This window comes from Pteropus alecto, unplaced genomic scaffold, assembly GCF_000325575.1.
Source record: "Pteropus alecto unplaced genomic scaffold, ASM32557v1 scaffold164, whole genome shotgun sequence".
Lineage (NCBI taxonomy): Eukaryota > Metazoa > Chordata > Mammalia > Chiroptera > Pteropodidae > Pteropus > Pteropus alecto.
Window position 1 is genome coordinate 1,514,720 of NW_006439568.1, and position 21,611 is coordinate 1,536,330.

The window sequence follows — 21,611 nt, forward strand, 5'->3', positions numbered from 1 at the left end:
CGGTTCACATTTATATTGTCATTAAATTTTTTTTAGGTGCTGTTAATTTAGCATGTTTGATCCTTACAATTACCTTGTAAGTTAAGTACTGTAATAATTATACTAGTTACCCTTAGGGAGCTCTGTAGGTAATTATGTTAGTTATGCTATGGCAGATATGTGGTGTTACTTTAGATATTCTAGGATAATTATCTCTCACAACAGTGTTAGATGGGTAGTACTATTACTAGGATTTTTTTCTTTTTACAGAAATAGAAATGGAAGCTTTAGAGGTTAAGTTTTGTGCCTTATGTCACACAGCTGGTAAGTGCCTCCATTGTGCTTTGAATCCACATGTTCTGCCTTTGGATTAGGTACACTAAAATTAAAGTACACATTAAATTTCAGATAATTTGATATAATGTTACTTATGTATTTGCTTTAATACTTTTAAAAGAACAAGTCATTTCTAATGTTTTACATTTGTCATTTGATTTTCTGATTACAGCTTGGAAGTCTTTTTGCATGTTACTGTTCCATTGAAGTCACTCAGGCAATATGGGATGGATATTTACAACAAGCAGATCCATTTTTTATTTATTTCTTAATGTTAATAATCCTTGTTAATGCAAAGTAAGTATCAAGTTAATTTTTTTCTCTTTATTCTCAAGGTGCTCTGTTAATATTTCACTTTAATTCATTTGACCTTTTTTTACAGAGAAGTTATTTTAGCACAAGAATCTGACAGCAAAGAAGAAGTTATCCGTAAGTATCATTTAATGTAGAGAAACTATTTCATGTCACCTAATTTTCTTAAACTCAGTTTCCTCATCTATAAATTTAGTAGATTAGATCTCTGAGGTTATATTCAACTCTTACACATTCTTTAGATACAAACCTTAGACCGTTTTCCCCAGTTTTGCTATCCTCATTCCTTTTTTTTTTTCCCCACTCTTTCATTCCTTTCCATATCTGTTTCTTTGGTTTTCATTGTTTAAATAAAATCTCTCCCTGTCTCCCCATCTCTTCTTTTTTCCTTAATTTACCTTTTAATATTCACACAAGACATAGTTCCTTAACTCAGGAATTATTTCTTGGTTATTTTTATTTCCAGAGGCCCTGGCACCTAATAGGTGTTTGTTCAATAAATAAATCACAGTATTCTGGTCAAGGCTAATGAATTTGATTTGATTGCCTGACACCACCATTCACAAACAGCAGAATTGCATTAACAATTTTTGCTCCTTTGGAGAAATCCACTTCTCCCCAAGCAGTTTTAAAGGCATTACTGTTGAGATTCCATTTATATAGCTTTTATTATGTTAAGGAAATTCCAGCTTTGATACATAAATAATGTTCATTGTAGTCCTCACAAGCAATTTTTTAAGTGTTGTCATATTTATAATCCTATTTCAGAATTCTTGGAAAAAACTCCATCCAGTTTGAATCTAGAAGATATAGAAGACCTTTTCTCTCTGGCTCAGTATTATTGCAGTAAAACACCAGCTTCATTTAGAAAGGTATAAGACAAGAAATGACCAGCTATTCAGTATTTCACATTTTGTACATAGTTCTATTTTTTTATGTTGTATTTACTTCAGTTAAAATACTCTAGGTTGGCATTCTTTTCTGTCTTTATGTTTTTCAGTTTTGTGTGATTTTTCACCTTTACTACTCCCTGGTGAAGGAACAAACAGATTAAAAAAGATAGTATACAAATATGCTAGGAATCATTTCACCTCTGCTCTGATTATTTCTGATCATTAGAAAATTGATTATGAGATATTTCCTAAATTAGTGCTTTCTTAACTTTAAAAATTATATTACAAAAATTTTACGGAGCATGAATAATTATGCCTCCTTTATATGGAGTTCAGCTTTGTACAACTTTTTAATGATGCAGGGCTATCTTGTATGGAAAAATGAGTCACTTAGCCCCTCCCTACAGCCTTTCTCAAACCAGACCAGTGCATTTAAGAAAAAGGGCACCATATTAGAAACATAGAAAGTAAGACTCCAGGAAGCAAAAACTAATAGTGGAGGAGGCACAGAAATATCTTAACTAGTAATGCATACTGCTTTGTGACCTCAAGTGCCCAAGAGAGCAGCATTGTCTTTTTTTTTTTTTTTTTTTAGGTCATTCTACCATAATAATTGCTAGTTTGGTAGTCATCATGTCACTGAAACATTAAGACAAGGTTAAATTATACTCAGTATAGTGTGTTTTGGAAGGAAACCTTTTCATAACATTTCCCTTGAAACTAATTAATTAAAAAGGAGATTTGTTTCTAGGGACTCATTTAGCCATCTTAATAATTGCATTCTGTAGAACAACTTAGTTCCCAACAATGCTGAGTAAGTCAGATGGTGGGATAGTGGTTTAGGATGCTGGATGATAAATAAGTTTTATTCTTTTCAGTCATCTGAGAGGACCAATATTTATTCTTCAAACATAGTAAATAATCTGCACTGGCATTGGCTAATTAGAGCAGGCTATTCATCAGTGTTTTACATAATTTATACAATTCATTTATGCCATATTTTTGTTTTTATTAAAATATAAAAAGTGAGTAGCCATGTAAAATAATATTTGCTGTAGGTGATAGTATAGAAAATAGCCATGCAGAATGTGTTACTTCATTTCATTTTGTGTGAACTCTGACAGGGACTTTATAGCCTTTTTTGTGAGTTTGAGCTGATAGCATATTAAGTTTTGGAAATCACATGACTCAAGGATGTTATATAATTATTTTACCTTTTATCATGGTTTATTAAGAATATCTTTAGGAGGAAAATTTGATTTTTTTTTTATTTATAGTGTTTTAAATTTTTATCTTCAAACAGGATAATCACCATCTATTTGGTAGTACTTTACTGGGAATTAAGGATGACGATGCAGATCTGAGTCAGGCTCTTTGTCTGGCCATCTCTGTGTCAGAGATCCTTCAGGCAAATCAGCTGCAGGAGGTAAGTAAAGAAAACCCACAGTTTTGTCAGAGGACTGTCTCCTTTAAGGAGCCAACATTTTCTCCATTTGTTGATTTCCACAAAATTAATTTACTACAATAATGTGGCTGTTTTACTTTTTTTGATGATTAATGTGTTAAATCTTCTGTCCAGATGGTCATTTTTAAACTGCCAATTTGGGTGTTATTTTAGTTGACAACAATTAATTTTTTAATTAGTTTCAAGTATACAGTACATTGGTTAGACATCTCTATAGTTCGTAAAATGGTCTCCCCCTCCAATTGCTCCCTCCCTCCCCTGATCCTCCACCTAGCCAATGTATTCAGTCTAATTATATTCCCTATACTGTACTCCCCATCCCTGTGTCCATCCATCAACTACTAATTTGTACTTCTTTAACCCTTCACCCCACTCTCCCAGCCTCCCAAACTCCCCTCCCCTCTGTCTGTCACCAAATTGTCCGTTATATTTGTGAGTGTGTTTTTGATTAGTTTGTTCTTTTTATTCCTTAGATTCCGCATATAAGTGAAATCATATGGTATTTATCTTTTTCTGTCTGACTTAAATACCTTCTAGATCCATCAAGGCAAAATCTTTTTCCATCTTCTTCCTTTTAGTCTGTGTGTGTCTTTTAATCTGAACTGAGTCTCTTGTAGGCAGCATATGTAGGGGTCTTGTTTTCTTATCCATTTAGCCACCTTATCTTTTGGTCAGAGCATTTAATTCTTTTCCATTTCATACTTATTAATAGGAATGTCGTTGTTACCATTTTTTATTCCTGTTTTTGATACATGTTTTTTCTTCTTAAAGAAGTTCCTCCAACATTTTCTGTAATACTGGCTTGGTGGTGATAAATTCCTTCAGTTTATTTTTGTCTGGGAAGCTCTTTATCTGTCCTTCAACTCTAAATGATAGCTTTGATATATAAAGTATTCTTGGTTGTAGATCCTGGATCTTCATCACGTCGAATCTTTTGTGCCAAGCACTTCTGTCCTGCATAGTTTCTTTAGAGAAATCAGCTGCCAATCGTATGGACATTTCCTTGTAGGTAACTATCTGCTTTTCTCTTGCTGCTTTTAATATTCTTTCTTTGTATTTAACCTTTGGCATTATAATTATAATGTGTCTTGGTATGGGCTTCTTTGGGTTCCTCTTTCTTGGGACTCTGAGCTTTCTGGGATTGTATGTTGATTTCTTTCACCAGGTTAGGGAAGTTTTCCATCATTATTTCTTCAAATAGCTCTTCAGCTTTGTGTTCTCTTTCAAGTACTCCTGTGACACAGATATTTTTACATTTAATAGGCTTCTTAAATTATTATGGTAGTCTTGGCTTCTTTTTTCTTGCCATTCTGATTGAGTGTCCTTCACTTTCCCATCTTCTTTATAGGTTATTTGATCTTCTTATTTATTCACTCTGTTTATTCCATTTAATATAATTCTCATGTCAGATAATGTGTTCTTCATTTCTGACTGGTTCACTTTTTAACTTGCATTTCCATTTTTATTTTTTTTATCTCTTTGTTAAAGTTCTCACTGAATTTATCTACACTTCCCTTAAGTTCACTGACATCTTTATAACCAGAGTTTTGAACTCTGCATCTGTTAGGTTGCTTAACCCCATTATTCCTAGATCTGTGTTCTGTTCTCTCTTTTGGTTGGATGTAGCTTAGGTGGGGCCACGAGTTGGGGGAGGTGGGGTTTCAGGGAATCCTCTGGGTGGAGCAACCTCTATTATCCAATCTGATGACCTCACGGCAACGGCAGTGCTGTGTCTGCGCACTGGGAGGGAGGAGGGCTCAACAGGGAACAATGGATACCGCCGGCACTTCTGTACTGAGCAAGTCTCCCCTTGGCCCTCACTCCTACAATGTCTCCCTGTAAGTCCCTGGTGCCCCTGTGCATAGCCCATCAGGCACTGGTGCTCAGAGCAAGCAGGTCTGTCACCGCGAAAATCCACTCACAGACGTGGCCCCTTTAAGAGGCGTGTGCCGTTGTTGCAGCCTCCATCTCACTCAGCTGCTCAAGACCAGGCAGCCCCACGTCCTCACCCTGTCCTACCTTCTGCCATTGCAGAGTGCTTTCTTGGATTTCTCCTTAGTTGTATGGCTTGTTCATCAAGATCTCAGGCGATTTTTCCTTGCTGCTGCTCCTGGTTTCCGTCACAACTTTGATTTGGTCGCTAGAGGAATGAACAGAGCCTCTATCATCTACGTCATTTTGGTTCCCAGCAATTATTTTTGATGCCAATTTTTGTGAATTGTTAAATCTGTTTTCATGTTTTAACAAAGCAACAAAATGTTGTATTAAGTACTTAAAAGGGTGAATTTAGCATTTAACAGTTACATTCTGGATAATTATACAACTAATTGAATTACATGGTTTAATGCCATAAAGCATATAACAAAAAAGAATTGAAGATATGTAACATAATATTCTGTCCATTGCTGTCTTCATGAAAATTAATGAGCCAGTTTTTTAAATATATATTCTTTATTACTAGTATCGCATCATTTAACTGTGTGTATGTGTGTGTATTTGGAAGGTGGGATGTATTTCCAAGAAGTAGGGAAAAGGAATGGGCCTGGAAAGATACCTTTTACAGTACATCTTTTTAAAACAAGCATTTCATGTATTTTTCTTATTAGAACTATTATTTAAAAACACAAAAATGTATAATCCAGTTTGATAAGACTCGTGAACTTCCTCAGTTCCAACTGGCATTGCAGAAACTCACCTGACCCAAAACATTTAGTTCTTACGTGAATTGTTGTAGATGTGCAGAAATAAGAATTGTATCTATGTCTATGTTTTTAACTATATGGGTTTTTAAAATGTATTTAACATAATACACATTAAAAAATTAAATTCTGATATACTGTAATTAGTTTTATAGCTCAAACTGACATTCTCCTACGTATTTTAAGATTTTTTGGTCAAGAACAGTATATATAAAATGTTTTCACTTTTAAAATCAATAAAATTATTTAAGATCTTGAGGTTATGTTCTTGCATCTATACTGATTGGATCCTCCTGGTTCTTTGTGAGATCTATTTTTTAATAAACTTGTTCCCCCTCCTTTGGTTAATTGTTAATATTTTATTGTGTAAAATGTGACCCTTGTGGCAAATTTCAGTATGTCACATGTTTCTCTCTTAGGAAGGAGTCCGGTTCTTTGTGGTGGATTGCCGTCCTGCAGAACAGTATAATGCTGGGCATTTATCAACTGCTTTTCACTTAGATTCAGATCTGGTTAGTATAAGTGCTGATTAAAATTTTTTTTAAACATAAGAGAAGAAATCATTTTTTTTCTTTAGCCCATAAATATACATGTACCTGATTAAGGATGTCTGTCTTTCTGCTTAAGGAGGCAGTTTCTGCCCTTATGACAAAAGTGTTGCTCTCAAGTTATCGTTTCACCCAGGACACGCTTTTGGCATCATAAAGGGTAGATGAAAACAATTATGGCTTACCATTGCTTACCTTTGTTATGTCAGTAAATTCTAAACTCTTAGTACAAGCTAGCTGATGTAGCACTTAGCATAGTGCCTTGCACCTAGTAAGTACTCTATAAATATTAGCGCTTATATAATTGGGTAATCCAAAAGTTTTTTACGTTAAGCCTTTTTTTCATCATGAGTACTTATGTATATAATAAACTAATATTTAGTAAGGGTAGTATCTGGCCTGTGGTGCTGAGTTGTTAAGATTGCTATCCTCGGGTCACTTTAATTGAAGAAGTGGATGAAGTAAATAAAAACTGTCAGAGTTATTTAGAGCAGTTGTTAGAACTAGGACTGACATCATTTAAGCCACTCCAGAGTTAGTAGAGCCTCAGGGATGCAGAAGACAGAAAGAAGAGTAACTTCTTTTGCTGACCATGCCCTCTTCCCAACTTGTCTGAAGAAGTTGACGCTGAGGGTGAAAGGGCACGTAGAAGGGCCTAGGTAGTGAGAGGAGACTCATGGAATATGGAGGTAAAACAACCCAGAGAGTTTGGGGCACTGTAGTTGGAGAAGGCAGCCCTAGCTTGTTTGCATCCTGAAAGTGAATTCTGTGCCTTTCTCTTAATTCATCCAGGAAGACTTAGATGGTCCTTCTTTTATGCTTATTTTAAAAATTTACTTAAGTGATTCATGAATACTTGAATTAAAAAATCAGAGACTCTCCAGAGTTAACTGCTATTAACAGCTTGTTTAATCTTTCAGACCTTTAATATATATTTACATATTTCTTGTTCACTTTTTTCACTTTTTTCACTCGTCAGTTCACTTGTTTTTTCACTTAAGTACATTCTCTTTAATGGCTGTACAGTGGTTTATGGTATAGATATACCATAATTTATAAGTTGATTGATGTACATTTGGATTGTTTAGTTTTCTTATAATAAACAATGCTATAGTTAACATCCTTACACATACATTGTGAACCCATGCAAATATTTCTGTAAAATAGCCTCCTAAAAATAGAATTGTTGGTTTGAGGGGTGTAGGTATATAAAATGTTACTAGAGACTGTCATATTGCCCTTTAAAAAGGCTGAACCAGTTTACACTTTACAGCTGTAATGCGAATGGTTGTTTCATACCATCAGCATTATTAGGAATCACCAATTTTTTATTTTATAAGAATGGGGGATAATTACTAGTGATGTTGAGCATCGTTTTGTAAGTGTGCTGTTTGTTTGTTTGTTTGTTTGTTTGTTTTACAACTTGCTTCAGTGGTTTATCCATTTTCCTGTTGGGTTTTCACTGTGCTTTTTTTAGGTAGCCCCAGTATAGCAGTTTTAACAAATTTATTACTAGTGATGTTGAGCATCGTTTTGTAAGTGTGCTGTTTGTTTGTTTGTTTGTTTGTTTGTTTGTTTTACAACTTGCTTCAGTGGTTTATCCATTTTCCTGTTGGGTTTTCACTGTGCTTTTTTTAGGTAGCCCCAGTATAGCAGTTTTAACAAATTTTTGTAGTTACTGGCTTACTTGTTTCCTTGAGGGTAAGAAATTTTCTCATCCTTTTATCTAGAGTAGTGCTGATAAATTAAAGGCTTCTGCTATTTCTTACTGTCTAAGGAATATATGGTTTGCCATATATGTTGAAATAAGAAATAAAGCTTGTTTTTTGCTGCATTGTTTTTAGTCATGGACCTTTTCACTCAGTGTTAAACTTTTCTTGTCCTGATACCTGAGGATACCACACTTATTGTTTAAGAAATAAATAATAACCACAGATTTTTTTCTGGCTTTAAATTACAGTGTCAACTCCTGTTTTAATGTATTATAGGTATATTTATACATCTTTTTTCTTATCAGATTTTTTTTATAAGAGCCTTTTTTGTTTTCATAGTGGCTATTAAAATTTTTTTCTGAAAAAATATTTCAGATTTTGCAAATGTTCGTGAAACGCAGGCTTGGCACTTTTTTAATTTTTAAAAAATTGTCTAGATGCTTCAGAATCCATCCGAATTTGCACAGTCAGTAAAATCCTTGCTGGAAGCACAGAAGCAGTCCATTGAGTCTGGCTCCATTGCTGGTGGGGAGCACCTCTGTTTCATGGGCAGTGGCAGAGAAGAAGAAGACATGTATATGAACATGGTCCTGGCACACTTTTTACAGGTATGCTGACAGATTATTTTAATTTTGCTGTTACTGCTGTCACTTTTAAGAAATTCTCATAGATACTTTTTTGTTCTTAATCTACATTGTCAAATTTATCTTTATTTTTTTCTTTGTTGATTTTGTGTCTTGTCAAGAAAGGTCTTCTCCCCCAGATTTTTATTGCATGCTTACTTGTTTTCTTTGTTGTTGTTTGTTTTTTATGATTAAGTCTTGAACCATTTGGAATGTTTTTGTAAGACATGAGGCAGGAATCAAAAAACTTTTTCCAGATAGCTGACCAATTGTGCTATCAATTTGAAACACCACCTTTTTAATATACTGAATTCCTCTATGCATCAGCATCTATTTCTGGATTATTCTGTTGCATTGATTTCATGCTTATTTATGCCCTAGTACCTTTTGCAAGAGCTGTATAATTCATTTTAATATCTTCACTTTGAAATTGAATAAATATATGACACATACCCACCTTTTTTGTGCATGTTGTCTTCAGTACAACTCATCTGTATTCGTAATTTTATGCAATCTGTTCCTCTCCCTTCTCTACAAAGCCTCACTCACTGATGGCTTTTAATTTATAAAAATAGTTGTTTATTAGGTATTCTTTGGTAGTTTATACATTAAAGTTCTCATTTTATATGACCCTGAACTATGGAATCAGGAAGACAGTAGCCATGGTGTTGCACAAATTACTCAAGTTGGGTCCATTTATATTCATGTTTTATTTTACTGGGACACTGGGTTGAGAAAATTAGTATAAAAGACAGAATTCTTGAAAGACAAAATGAGAGAAGGAATGAAATATATGAGCGAGGGATTGTAAAATAATTTTATATCTTATTAAAGATTTTAAAAACATACAGAATAGAAAGGGACTCAAATTTATTTTACTTAAAAATTTACTTGACCTATTCTAAAAATGTTCTGGTATAAACTATATTGTGAGGGTTTTCAGATGGCAAGAATGTAGACTACTATGAACTTTTTGTAATTCCAGTTCTTGATTTTTAGAAAAATTTTCCCAATTTTTATCATGGAAAATTTCAAACAAATTTAAAAATAGGGAGACTTGAATCCTATAAACTTTATAAAGACAATCACTTTATCATTATTAAACTCTATTATAAAAAAATCTAGTGTTCAAAGGTTTTCCTAGGATCCAAACAAGACATTGTACTTGGTTGATATATTTTTAGTCTTTTTTAATTTATAGATTTATAGGTTCTCTTTCCTCACTTTTTTCCTTGCATGTGTTTGTTGGAAAATACTTTGTCTTATGGAGTTACCCACATTCTGGATTTTGCTGATTGCATTCTTATGGTTTCATTTATCAGGGTCTGTCCCTGGTGTTTCCTATAAACTGATAAATTAGATGTTGAGACTTGATCAGATTATTTTTGGGAGAAATAGGAGGTCTTGGGTGTTGTGTATGTCCATCAGGAGGAGAATACGGCTCAGATATCTCATTTTTGTGTCTGTTTTTTTTCTTGTTTATCATTGCTTAGATCCATTAATTTTTAGTAGTTTGTAAAATGGTAACATTCTGTCATTTCTTCATAGTTAGCTATAATATTCTCTGTTATATTTCCTTTTTATTAAGGATATAAAATATTTTGAAAACTTTTAAAAACCACTCTAATTACATCCCCAAACACAATTTAACTGATTTCGGTTTGACTCTTTATTGCACTATTGGAACTATAATGTAAATAAAATTAGTCTTGTTAACAGCCACAAAGTTGTTCCCTTCTCCCACCCAAGCACCAGACATTACAATATGCAAGTAAAGATATATACCTCTCTGTGCCAAAATCCAAAATGTCGAAGAAAGGAAAAAGTCCAGAAATTTAACATGTAACCTTTTATTACATTGTCAGTGTTCATAGAATTATCAGAAGTTTTAATTAAATTGCACTTTAGAATAATTTAAGTTTTATTTTCCATTACAGAAAAATAAAGAATATGTGAGCATTGCTAGTGGAGGCTTTATGGGTAAGATTTTAATTTATTAATCCCTTTCTCTCCACTTTTCAGAGGAAATTGCATTATCAGACCTGATTTGTAGTGACCAAATTAGTTAATGGGTATACTATCTCTTCAGTCATTCAGTATTTTCAGAAATGCCAAGGCCAGCAGGACATATAGACAAACATAATAAGCAATTGAAATGAGTGAAGACTGCCTAAATAGATATTTAATTAGATCGTATTTGCTTAATGGAAGACTGCATAAATAGATATTTAATTAGATTGTATTTGCAAAAAATATTTTTGTAAAGATGCATGAAAAACTGCCCATATGATTTGTCTCTATGGAAGAGGAATAGATAGGACTGGGAAACAAATGAGAGGACTACTTTTCACTGTATACCCTTCCTATTTTTGCTGTTTTTGTTTTGTTTTATTTTCCTTTTATTTTTTAACTACTTGAAGGTATTAGTTGCTAAAAATATGTTGGCTCAGTGGGATAAAACAAATAAAGCTGATGTTTTCAAATCTGCAGACTAATATCTGCTAAACCAGGATAGTAAAGTAATTGACAAAATATCTGCAGGCAAATATTTGAGAACTTATAAACAATTAGGTCAGGGTAATAAGATTTACAAAACAGTTTTTATTTCTTACAAAAGATGTTATTTAAGGAGACAAATTTGCAACAAGTAGATAAGTCCTGGAGTACTAATGTATAGTATAGTTAATATAGACAGTGATATTATATTATAATCATCAAAGTTGCAAAAGAGACCAGATCTTAATTATTCCCACCACGAAAAAGAAATGGTAATTATGTGATGTGAGATGATATAAGTACTATCTTAACAGTGGTAATTTGTATTACAATATATAAATGTATCAAATCAACATGTATACTTTAAATTTATACAATGTTACATGTCAAATATATTTCAATTAAAATATAAAAATCTTGTCTTAGGAAAAGGGATATAAAAATACTGACCTGGAAATATTGGGAAAATTAATAATAAAACCAAATTAATATTTGTTGAAGGTAGTAGAATCTCGAGCTGGAATCGTGGGAGTCTTACAAGAATTTAGTTCTGACCTAATCTTCTTAAGTTATAATTTAGAAGTTTTGGTAGATAAAGACCTATTTCCTCTTGGTCTTTGTTGATATCAGCAAGGATTATGATTAGCTCCTGTATATCATGGCCTGGTAATTAACTACCTTTGAGGCTCACACACAGAGTGATCTACCAAAGGGATTATTTTAATAAGTAGTGTTAAGCTAGTATAGGCTCAGTGTTATTAACTAAACTTGGTTGTTAAGCTTGTTCTCTAAAGTGTCTGAAAAACATTCTTTTATAATATAGTCTAGGTTTTAGAAATGTTTTTTCTAAACTGTAAATTACTCTTTATTTTTCAAGAATAACCTCTCTTTCCATAGCAGTCAATGCCTAAGATTGCTTCTTTATTATGGCAAAGATTAGTTGATGTCTCCTTATGATTAAACAAAAGCCACCATAGGTTTTCTTTTAATCTTTTATGTCATAAAAATGTTGCTGAGACCATGTATTAATACTCGAAAGATTACCTTCCAAAGAGGAAAATGTCAAGCCTATATATACACTAGTTGTCACCCTTAGGGTCAATTAAGAAAAGTCATAAAGTCATATGTGTATAGAGGACTTTAGGAGGAAGGAGTAGAGGGAGAAGAAGGCCTTCTGTAGCTTGGAGTCCTTTACTCCTTTTCAAAGGTGCAGAAAGAAATACCTCTGATTATGTCTATGGATCCTTTTTCATTCAGCTATGACATTTATTATACTTCTCTGGTAATCTTTCCAAAGGGGTTGATATGTCATATTTTGGGTGTTTTTTTTTTTCTTATTTTTCTTAAGCGCTGCAGCAGCACTTGGCAGACATTAATGTGGATGGACCAGAAAATGGATATGGCCATTGGATTGCTAGTACCTCAGGCTCAAGGAGCAGTATCAATTCTTCTGTTGATGTAAGTGTCTGTGTCAAATATATCACCAGATTCAGATAGGTGCCCAGAAAAGGTGATTAATTACTAAATCCCCACCATATCATAAACAGAGTCAAAATATTTCCAACATAATACAGTGAGGAGTCATATTTAATGAAATGGTGAAGCAGGCCTACACAGCCAAACTAGTCAGGAGTTCTGGAGGTTCACCTGCTGAATTCAGATATTTCCTTGTCCAGCTGCAGTTTGGTATCACCTAGTGACAGATTTTTTGCTCCAGCTTAAATATCAGTGGAGATCATTCTGAGTTGTATGATTAGCTGGCTCATTGAAGTAAGCTGGTTCTAGGAATTTCCCAGTTAGTTTAGGCCAGGATAATACTGAGGTGTATGGTCCCATCTCTTGCCTACAGTATTCCTCCCCACCACAAACTTACATGATTAAAACTTTAGTCCACCCATATATGAGAACGGGCCAGGCAGAAGAAGACAGGAACTGATTGCCAATCCCATTATATTTAATTTTTACTTATCGAGATGTGCATTACTGTAGGATTTTGCTATCGTAGATAATTCCATTTTTTTATTCTACTTTGGAAATATTTGGGCAATAAGTCTTTTGTACTTTTTCAGTATTTCATGTCAGTTGAGTTAGATGTCATTAAATCATTTTCTTAACAAGTAACAGTTCTGATCTACCTAATGATTATTTTTTAAAACAGAAATAGAAGGGAAATACAGTACAGAGTCATGGTTTCTAGCTTGAGCTTATGGGTCTGATATACCGGGGTGTTCAGGTTTTATCTTTATGACTTATTTTCTTTATGATCTTCAGTAAGATCTTTTCAGCCCTGGTTTCTTCATCCATGCAATACAGATGGTAGTAACAGAACCTTCCTCACAAGGATGACATGAAAATTAAATGTGCAAATGAATGTGAAGTGTAAAACCTATCACTTACGTATTTAATAGTAGTAATAAAATTAGAATTCATTAGATATATTAATTAAGGTTTATCTTCAGCCATGTAAGTCAGAGCAAATTATTGTCAAATTATCAGGAGATAAGACTTCTCTGAGAGTTAAGTTTTCAACTTGATCCTCTAGGTATATAAGAGTTCTTCTCATGTGATCACCATTTATTTAATAAACATTTGCCATTTTCATTTTTAATAACTAAATAGTATACCATTACATGGTTATAATTTATTGTTAGTCCTCTATCGTTCAATCTTTACATTGCTTCAAATCTTTCTGTTATAAACACTACTACAATTAACTTTTATAGTAATGTATTTGCATATGTCATGATTTAGTTCTAGAGGTAGAATAACTGATCAAAAGATTACTTATCAATATCCTTAGAATTCTGCATTATCAAATTACCCTCCAAAAAAACATAATTCTGATTTATATTCCCACCCACAACATTGGATATTCTGTTAAAGTTTTTATCTTCAAATTTGAAAAACATTGATTGACGCTGGCAAAGAAATTGTCTTAAAGATGGGTTATATTCAAAAGTGCCAAAGAATTTCTAGTTAATATAATTTGGTTTTGAACTTGGATATGGAAATAGAAGCATTTTTTTTTTTTTGGTGGTGTTTAGTTAATGCCTTATTTCTCTTAGAAATAAAAACAACATGTGTTTGTTGTAGCATCATATGTAAATATGAAAAGTATAAAAACAAAATTACCTGTAATCCTAGGAGAGATAACAGCTATTTATATTTTGAAATATTGCCTTCAAATCTTTTTTAATGCATGTGTATTTTAGTATTTTATTTTAAATGTAGTGATCAGAATGTATACATAATTTTATTTTCTGCCTTTTTACTGAAATTATGAGCATTTTTTAGCATTTTAAAATGCTTTTTTAAATTTTCTTTTTTTTTTTTTTTAACATCTGTATAATTTTCCATCAAAGAGTACCTAAATCCTAGGGCACTTTCTGAGCAGATCGTTCCCTTATCTCTCTCTCTCCTGGGCTTCTCTGTTCCCTGAGACACAACAATATTGAAGTTAGGCCAATTAATAACCTAAAGTATTCAAGTGAAAGGAAGAGTCTCTCACTTTGAATCAAAAGCTAGGAATGATTAAGCTTATTGAGGAAGATATGTCAAAAGCCAAGATAGACTGAAACTCTTGAGCCAGTTAGCCGAGTTGTGAATACAAAGGAAAAGTTCTTGAAGAAAAAAGTACTGTTCCAGTGAACACACAAATGATAAGAAAGTGAAAGAGCCTTATGGCCAAAGTTTTAGGGATCTGAATAGAAAATCATATCAGCCATAACATTCCTTTAAGTCAAAGCCTAATCCAGAGCAAGGCCCTAACTCTCTTCAATTCTCTGAAGTCTGATAGAGATGAGAAAACCGCAGAAGAAAAGTTTGAAGCTAGCAGAGGCTGGTTCATGAGATTTAAGGAAAAAAGCTGTTCCAATAACAAGTGCAAGGTGAAGCAGCAAGTGCTTATGTAGAAGCTGCAGCAAGTTACCCAGTACATAAAGCTAAAATAATTAATGAAGGTGGCTACCCTAAACAACAGATTGTCAATGTAGATGAAATAGTCTTATATTGGAAAAAGAGGCCATCCATTACTGTCATAGCTAGAGAGGAGAGAAGTCAGTGCGTGGCTTCAAAGCTTCAAAGGACAGGCTAACTCTTTTGTTGCGGGCTAATGCAGCTATTGACTTTAAGTTGAAGGCAGGGCTTGTTTATCATTCCGAAAATCCTAGGGCATTAAAGAATTAGCTAAATCTATTCTGCCAGTGCTCTCTAAATGGAAGAACAAAGCCTGAATGACAGCACATCTGTGTACAACAGGCTTTACTAAATATTTTAAATTCATTGTTGAGACCTGCTCAGGAAAAGATTCCTTTCAAAATATTACTGCTCTTTGACAATACACCTGGTCACACAAGAGCTTTAGTGGGATGTACAATGAGTCACCCCAACCTTCATCAACTACCATCCTGATCAGTCAGCAGCCATCAACATCAGATAGGCAAGACTTTCCACTAGTCAAAAAGATTATGACTCAATGAAGAGTCATATGTTAGTTAGCATGTTTTAGCAATGTTTTTTAATTGAGGTATGTACATTTTTTAGACATAATGGCTATTGCATACTTAGTAGACTACAGCACAGTATAAGTATAACTTTTATATGTACTGGGAAACAAATGTGTGTTACTCGCTTTACTGCAGTATTCATTTTATTGCAGTGGTCTGGAACTGAACCTAAAATACTTCCGAGGTATGCTTGTTGTATATTTTTGCTTATTTTTAGACACTAATCTGAGTTAAGAAAAGGACAATAACTTTATTGCTTATTGAGTAAGGAAGGTAATTTCAGACTCCACACATTTATATGTATAACATATATATCCTCATTTTTTATTTTTGCTTTCCATTCCTGAAATGGTTTCACCTAGTGTATCAGTCTGCTAGGGATGTCATAACAAAATATGATTGACTGTGTGGCTTAAACAACAGAAATTTATTTTTTTATAGTTCAGGAGGCTAGAGGTCCAGGATCAAAGTGTTGGCAAGTTTGATTTCTCCTGAGGCCTCTCTTTTGGCTTGCAGGTGCTGCCTTCTTGCCGCGTCTGCACCTGGCCTTTTTTCTGTGCAGGTGCCATCTGTGATGTCTCCCCCTCTTATAAGGACAGTAGTCAGATTGGATTAGGGCCCACCCATATGATCTCATTTAAACTTAATTGTCTCTTTAAAGGACATACAGTCACTTTCTGAGGTGGACTGGGAATTAGGACTTGAACATATAAATTTAGGGGAGAGGGAGGCACACAATTCAGTCCATAACATCTAGATAACCTTTAAGCAGTAGTATGTCTGCTGATCATTTGGAAAGCATTTCTTTATTTTCTTTTTTTTCAGGGTGAATCTTCTAATGGCTCAAATGATAGAGGAATGAAATCACTAGTAAATAAAATGACTATTGCTCTGAAGACAAAATCTGTTAATGTTAGGGAAAAAGTTATCAGTTTTATTGAAAATACATCAACTCCTGTGGACCGGTGAGTTGCTTATGTTAAATTGTTTGGTATGAATTTATGATGAGTAGTTAAAACTAAAGAAAAATATCTTAGAGTAAGTATCAGTTGAATTGAATGTGTCCTAGAAAAGGATGATAAAGTATATTTTTTATTAGATGGTTCCAGTTTTCATTATAATTGCAGAGATGTCTTTTATTGCTGTGAAATTGCCTATACATTGTTTTCTTTCCGCCTATTGCTCAGAATAACATATAAATAATGATTCTGTCACTTCATGCCATTCATTATAAAAATATTTAAATGCCATTATTTGTATTACACTTCATATGGTAGCTATTTCCCACATGTCAGATGGGTGAGAATCATCTAAATGCAGTAATCTCATTGCAGGAACTCCTTCTGCTACAGGAATTTAAAACTTAGAAAATTTGGTCATACAAAATAAAGTAGAAACCCATTTTCTTAAGTTTAAGGTTTCAGATCTTCATAGAATTTTGTTCACAGACTGCTGTTTTCCCATGAATTACAAATGAAGGACACAGCTAACAAATAAAAAGCAAGTTTAAGAATATCTGTTGTATTGTTTTTTACTGGAACTGTCAGTGCACAATATATTTTTTTCATACATCAGTCTAATCGATCTTTCTTGTTCCTAGAGTTCAAAGCTAACTTAATAATTCAGTGCAGAATTTGTGTCTAAGCAAGCCTGCTCTTGGAAATGTGTTATAGTATTTAATTTCACTCTCACGTCTTACAGTTTCCTAGAGAAGTTGAAATGTTTGACTTTAAGAACTGAATGTCAGGAATTTACTATTTCTTTTTTTTTAGTACATATACATATAGTACAGTACATTTTTTTTCCTGTTTAGTGAATAGTAAAGAGAATAGATTATTTTCACTAATCTAAAAAATTGTATCTTGTTTAAAATGGTCAACTGATAAATAATATTAAAGTATTTTATGAAGGCTGATTTATTTTTGCTCATTAAAATATGTCTGCTCTCAAAAGTCTAGCCTTTTTACTTTTAGTACCTTCTGAATTAGGGTACTATTATTGCTACATCTTGTAGCATGAACATTTAAATTTTTATTTTTAAGTACATTAATTTTATTTTAAAATGAACTAGTGATAACTAAATTGAAAAGACTATTGTCTGTTAGAGTCACTTGAAACTAGCTTTTACAAATTTTTTCTTTGTACTTGGGGCGATCAAAACATTTTCTTTGTAATATACACTCTGGATTTTAAAAAGCTGATTATACTATATTTTTGTTTTAGAGCTGTTATGTTTTTTTATAATCATTTTGTTCTGTCCTCTGCCTCAATTTGCTATAGAATGTCTTTCAATCTTCCTTGGCCAGACAGAACATGTACAGAGCGGTAAGCCAATGAGTAGAGCAGCTTTGATGGACCATCTTTTTCCTTTAGCATGCTTCATAGTGTCTGTAAGCCTCATGCTGTCTTGGCTAAAATTTCATGTAGCTGTTACAAAGGCTAAACTTTTCTCATTCTGCTTTAGGAGTATGTGATGCTGATCTCTTTCTGTTGTTGTGTGGTTTTTTTTTGTTTTTTGTTTTGCTTTGATCATTAAATTTTTTTCTTGCATGTTTCTTTATATCTCCTATTCCTCAGTTGAAAATCAAGTACATTCAAACCCAAGAATTTCATAAAACCTGCAGCTTTTATTTTGCGACAGAGGAAGGTGAAACAAAGTAAATATATAGTCTCAGAGTTAGCAGAGTATTAGCTTTGGAGATCATTTGCTTCTGTCTCCTGCTATAACAGTAGAGAAAATTATAGCAACTGAAAAAAGGCACAGTTCTTGGATCAGAATTTTAATTCATGTACAGTATGTAATTTTATAATGTCTTCAGATTTTTTCTTAATAAGATATGTGTATTTAAGTTGGTGAGTTAATATATAAATTGGTTCCAAAGAACAGCAGTTCTAAAGTTCTACTTTTGGCTTTCATTGAAAGAAATTAGGTCATAGTGGACATATTAATGTATAATCCCTCTCTTTTCTGCCCCAGTGTGATGGGGTGGGTCCTAATCATTAGATTCCATAAGTTTGAAAGGATCTTCAATTAAGATGAACAAAAGGACTTTACCTACTTAATACTTCTGTATGGCTTTACAGTTTTTACATTCAAAGTTTCTGCAATTTAAATTAGAATATCAATTATAGCACAATACCTATGGCCATTTTAAAAGAAAATCTAGTTACACTTTAAATGTAAGTTAAGCTTTGGAATAATGGACTTGTCTTTTTCTCAGGTTATTTGAATATTTTCAGCATTTTAAAAAACAACTGTTTACTCTCAACTTACTGATCAGAGTTTTTATTTGCTGTGACTCTTCCTGCACAATGCCAATTATAGGATTCTAGTATAATTTTTTCTCAGACTATTTTAAAGGAAATTACATCTTTTAAAATGATATTCTGTGAATCATCTTTCTGCTCTCTCTTGTAGTAGAACCATTGAATTAGTCTAATTTAATTTCCAATTTTTCTCCCCAATTTTTAATTTTTTAAAAATTTAAATTATCTTCTCTGGTCCGCAGACAGATATATCTATCTATTTTGAGAATAGAATTTAGTGGAATATTAGAAGGAATTGGGTTTCTTTCTGAGCTTAGTAAATTAAAATGTGGTCAAACTATTTTGTAGATGTTTCTGTTATTACTTTGTCTAAAAAAGTATAGATGTACTGCTTTTTAAAAAAAAGTCCAGCCATTGAATTTCATTACATGTTAACCAGTCTTTTAAGAACTATCTCAATAATCTTTATCAATCTTGTTTATAAAAACTCCATTGTAGTATAAATCTAGATTAAGAATGAATAGCTTGTTTCTTTTTGATTTGTCTCCTTTTTCATACTCAGTTTCTGGTTCAGACATTTACTATAAACATTGTCTTTTTATGTTATAAACATTATCTTTTTATGTTATAGCAGGCAGTTAAATTATGCTTTTACATCAGGAGAGAACCAGTAAATTAATCTCATATAATTTTATAACCTAGATGGCACTAAAGTATTTTTAGATAATGCTATATTTGTCTTTGCCTTTTGTAAGAAAGCTGAATCTGAGTTTTATAAATATTTTAACTTTCTTTTATCTGATGAGCGTAGTTTGATAATTCACAGGACTTTACATTACATATATTTTAACATAAACTCAAACGATTACAATTTTAACATAATCAAACTTTAAGCTATGTATTGATTAACCTAACTTATAATTCCCAGAGTATTTGATTATACACTCCTCTTACTGGTTTTCTATTGAGGAATAATGTTTTGGGATAGATAGAGATTTAAGCCTATTTCAACAAAATTAAGTTGTGATAAGATTTTTATTGATAAAAGATATTAAGAAAAATTTTTAAATATTTGATATCCATCTTCTGGAAAAATTGAATTCTAAGACTAAGACACTTAACTTGATTTTTTTTCCCTACTTTGTACTATCTTTTGATACATGACCCAAAAAAGCCACGAGTTTTCTTCATACTAGTTTTAACTGAACTTTATACTACTAATAATAACAGTGCTTCTCCCCCAGGAACATAGTAGTTTGCCAAAATATTTTAATTTTACTTCTTGTTTATTTGAGATTACCTGAAAAGTAATGGGATTAAATTTTTATATTAAAGAGAGGTTCGTACTTCCTGGAGAACTAATCATGTTAGTGCTTCTTCCACTTGAAGATTCATTTTCATGGGTTATTGACATTTATGTGAAAGAAGTAACAGCATTAAAAAATGGGAGGAAAAACCTTAAGACACTTTCACCCATATGGGAAGCCTTAAGCACTCCTCCTAGAATTTGAACATTTGACTTCATAATGTGTATTGTCTAACAAACATGTATGTAGCACTTGCTATATGCCAGGCACTGTTTTAAGAGGCTTATAGAATATTAACTGATCTAATTCTTAAAATAATGACGAAAGGTAGATATTGTTATCACCATTTTACAGATGAGGAAACAGAAGCACAGAGAGAGAGGTTAAGCAGTTTCTCTGAGGCCACACAGATCTAGGCATTGGTTTTAAAATGAATATTAAAATTGTTTCAAATTTTATTTTTAGAGATTTGAAAGCATTCAGCCTACCAAGTCCTTATGCCACTTTTGCTAACATATCTTCTTGTCGCATTTCAATTTCCTTAACATAGCTATCCTAAACATGGGTGGTACATGGGCAGACAAAGAACATTTACATTTTGTTTGAATATTCAAATTATACTTGGTGAAAAATTTTTGATGACTTAAGTGATGATTTCCCCCCTAAAATTTTTTAAATATAGGCATGTGAGCAGCAGTGACAGAGTGGGCAAGCCTTACCGTGGTGTAAAGCCTGTGTTCAGCATTGGGGATGAAGAAGAATACGACACAGGTGTAGTAATACACTTATCTATAGGCTGTTTTCCTCAAGCACCAGGAGTGATTATAGAGCTTATTCTGGGACTAGCAAACTGCTTTAAGAAAAAAAAAGGACAGTGAGATTCTGTAGAGGAGATTGAAGAGTGTGGTTTTTCTACTATGAGTTCAATTTTTGACTTCTTAAGTTATGCCTATTAGAAATCCAAGCAGAAATGCTGAGTAGGCAGTTGATTATAGGAGACTTTAGTTGAAAAGTCTAAGCTGTTAATAATCTGGGAATCATCAGTGTAGAGATAGTATTTAAATCCATGGATTTAAATCCCCTGATTACCTACCTAGGAGACTGAGTTGTGGTACTGAAGTTCAGAGAATTCCAAAACAGACATCTGAAAAGAGCCTTTTGAAACTGGAGGCAATATCCTAAAGGGCCACAAGATGGGGATATTGTGTCAAGGAAATTTGTCATCCTCTGTGTGGTTGGTTGTCTTTATTGCTGCGTCCAGCAAGTGGTAAATCCTGTCACGTCCAGCGCAGCCCTGGAAAGTAAACCTGAGTGGGAACGGTGGGAGATTGAGAAAAAGAAGACAGAAAGCTGGGGTCAAAAGGTCCACTCTCCACTGATGGTGGAGCAATGGTGCAGTTTTATTTTTGCAAGCTGCTTTTATACAAGAACATACAATTGCTGCTGGCATAAGCAGTTTCTCTAAAGCA

At 33.1% G+C, this 21,611-nt stretch overlaps 1 protein-coding gene across 3 annotated transcripts in view; it reads left to right on the forward strand.

Moving 5' to 3' along the window:
* TBC1D23 (TBC1 domain family member 23) overlaps positions 1-21,611 on the forward strand; it is a 48,120-nt gene that overhangs the window by 20,772 nt on the left and 5,737 nt on the right. For 2 of the 3 annotated variants that reach the window (XM_006916547.2, XM_025050120.1), the window contains 11 exons: positions 488-612; positions 698-744; positions 1,396-1,499; positions 2,824-2,946; positions 6,104-6,196; positions 8,382-8,552; positions 10,505-10,547; positions 12,412-12,521; positions 16,394-16,533; positions 17,849-17,893; positions 20,825-20,913. In XM_006916547.2, coding sequence (XP_006916609.1) covers positions 488-612; positions 698-744; positions 1,396-1,499; positions 2,824-2,946; positions 6,104-6,196; positions 8,382-8,552; positions 10,505-10,547; positions 12,412-12,521; positions 16,394-16,533; positions 17,849-17,893; positions 20,825-20,913 — 1,090 coding nt within the window. The remainder of the gene's footprint in view (positions 1-487; positions 613-697; positions 745-1,395; positions 1,500-2,823; positions 2,947-6,103; positions 6,197-8,381; positions 8,553-10,504; positions 10,548-12,411; positions 12,522-16,393; positions 16,534-17,848; positions 17,894-20,824; positions 20,914-21,611) is intronic. The other variant, XM_006916548.3, reaches the window with a different exon arrangement.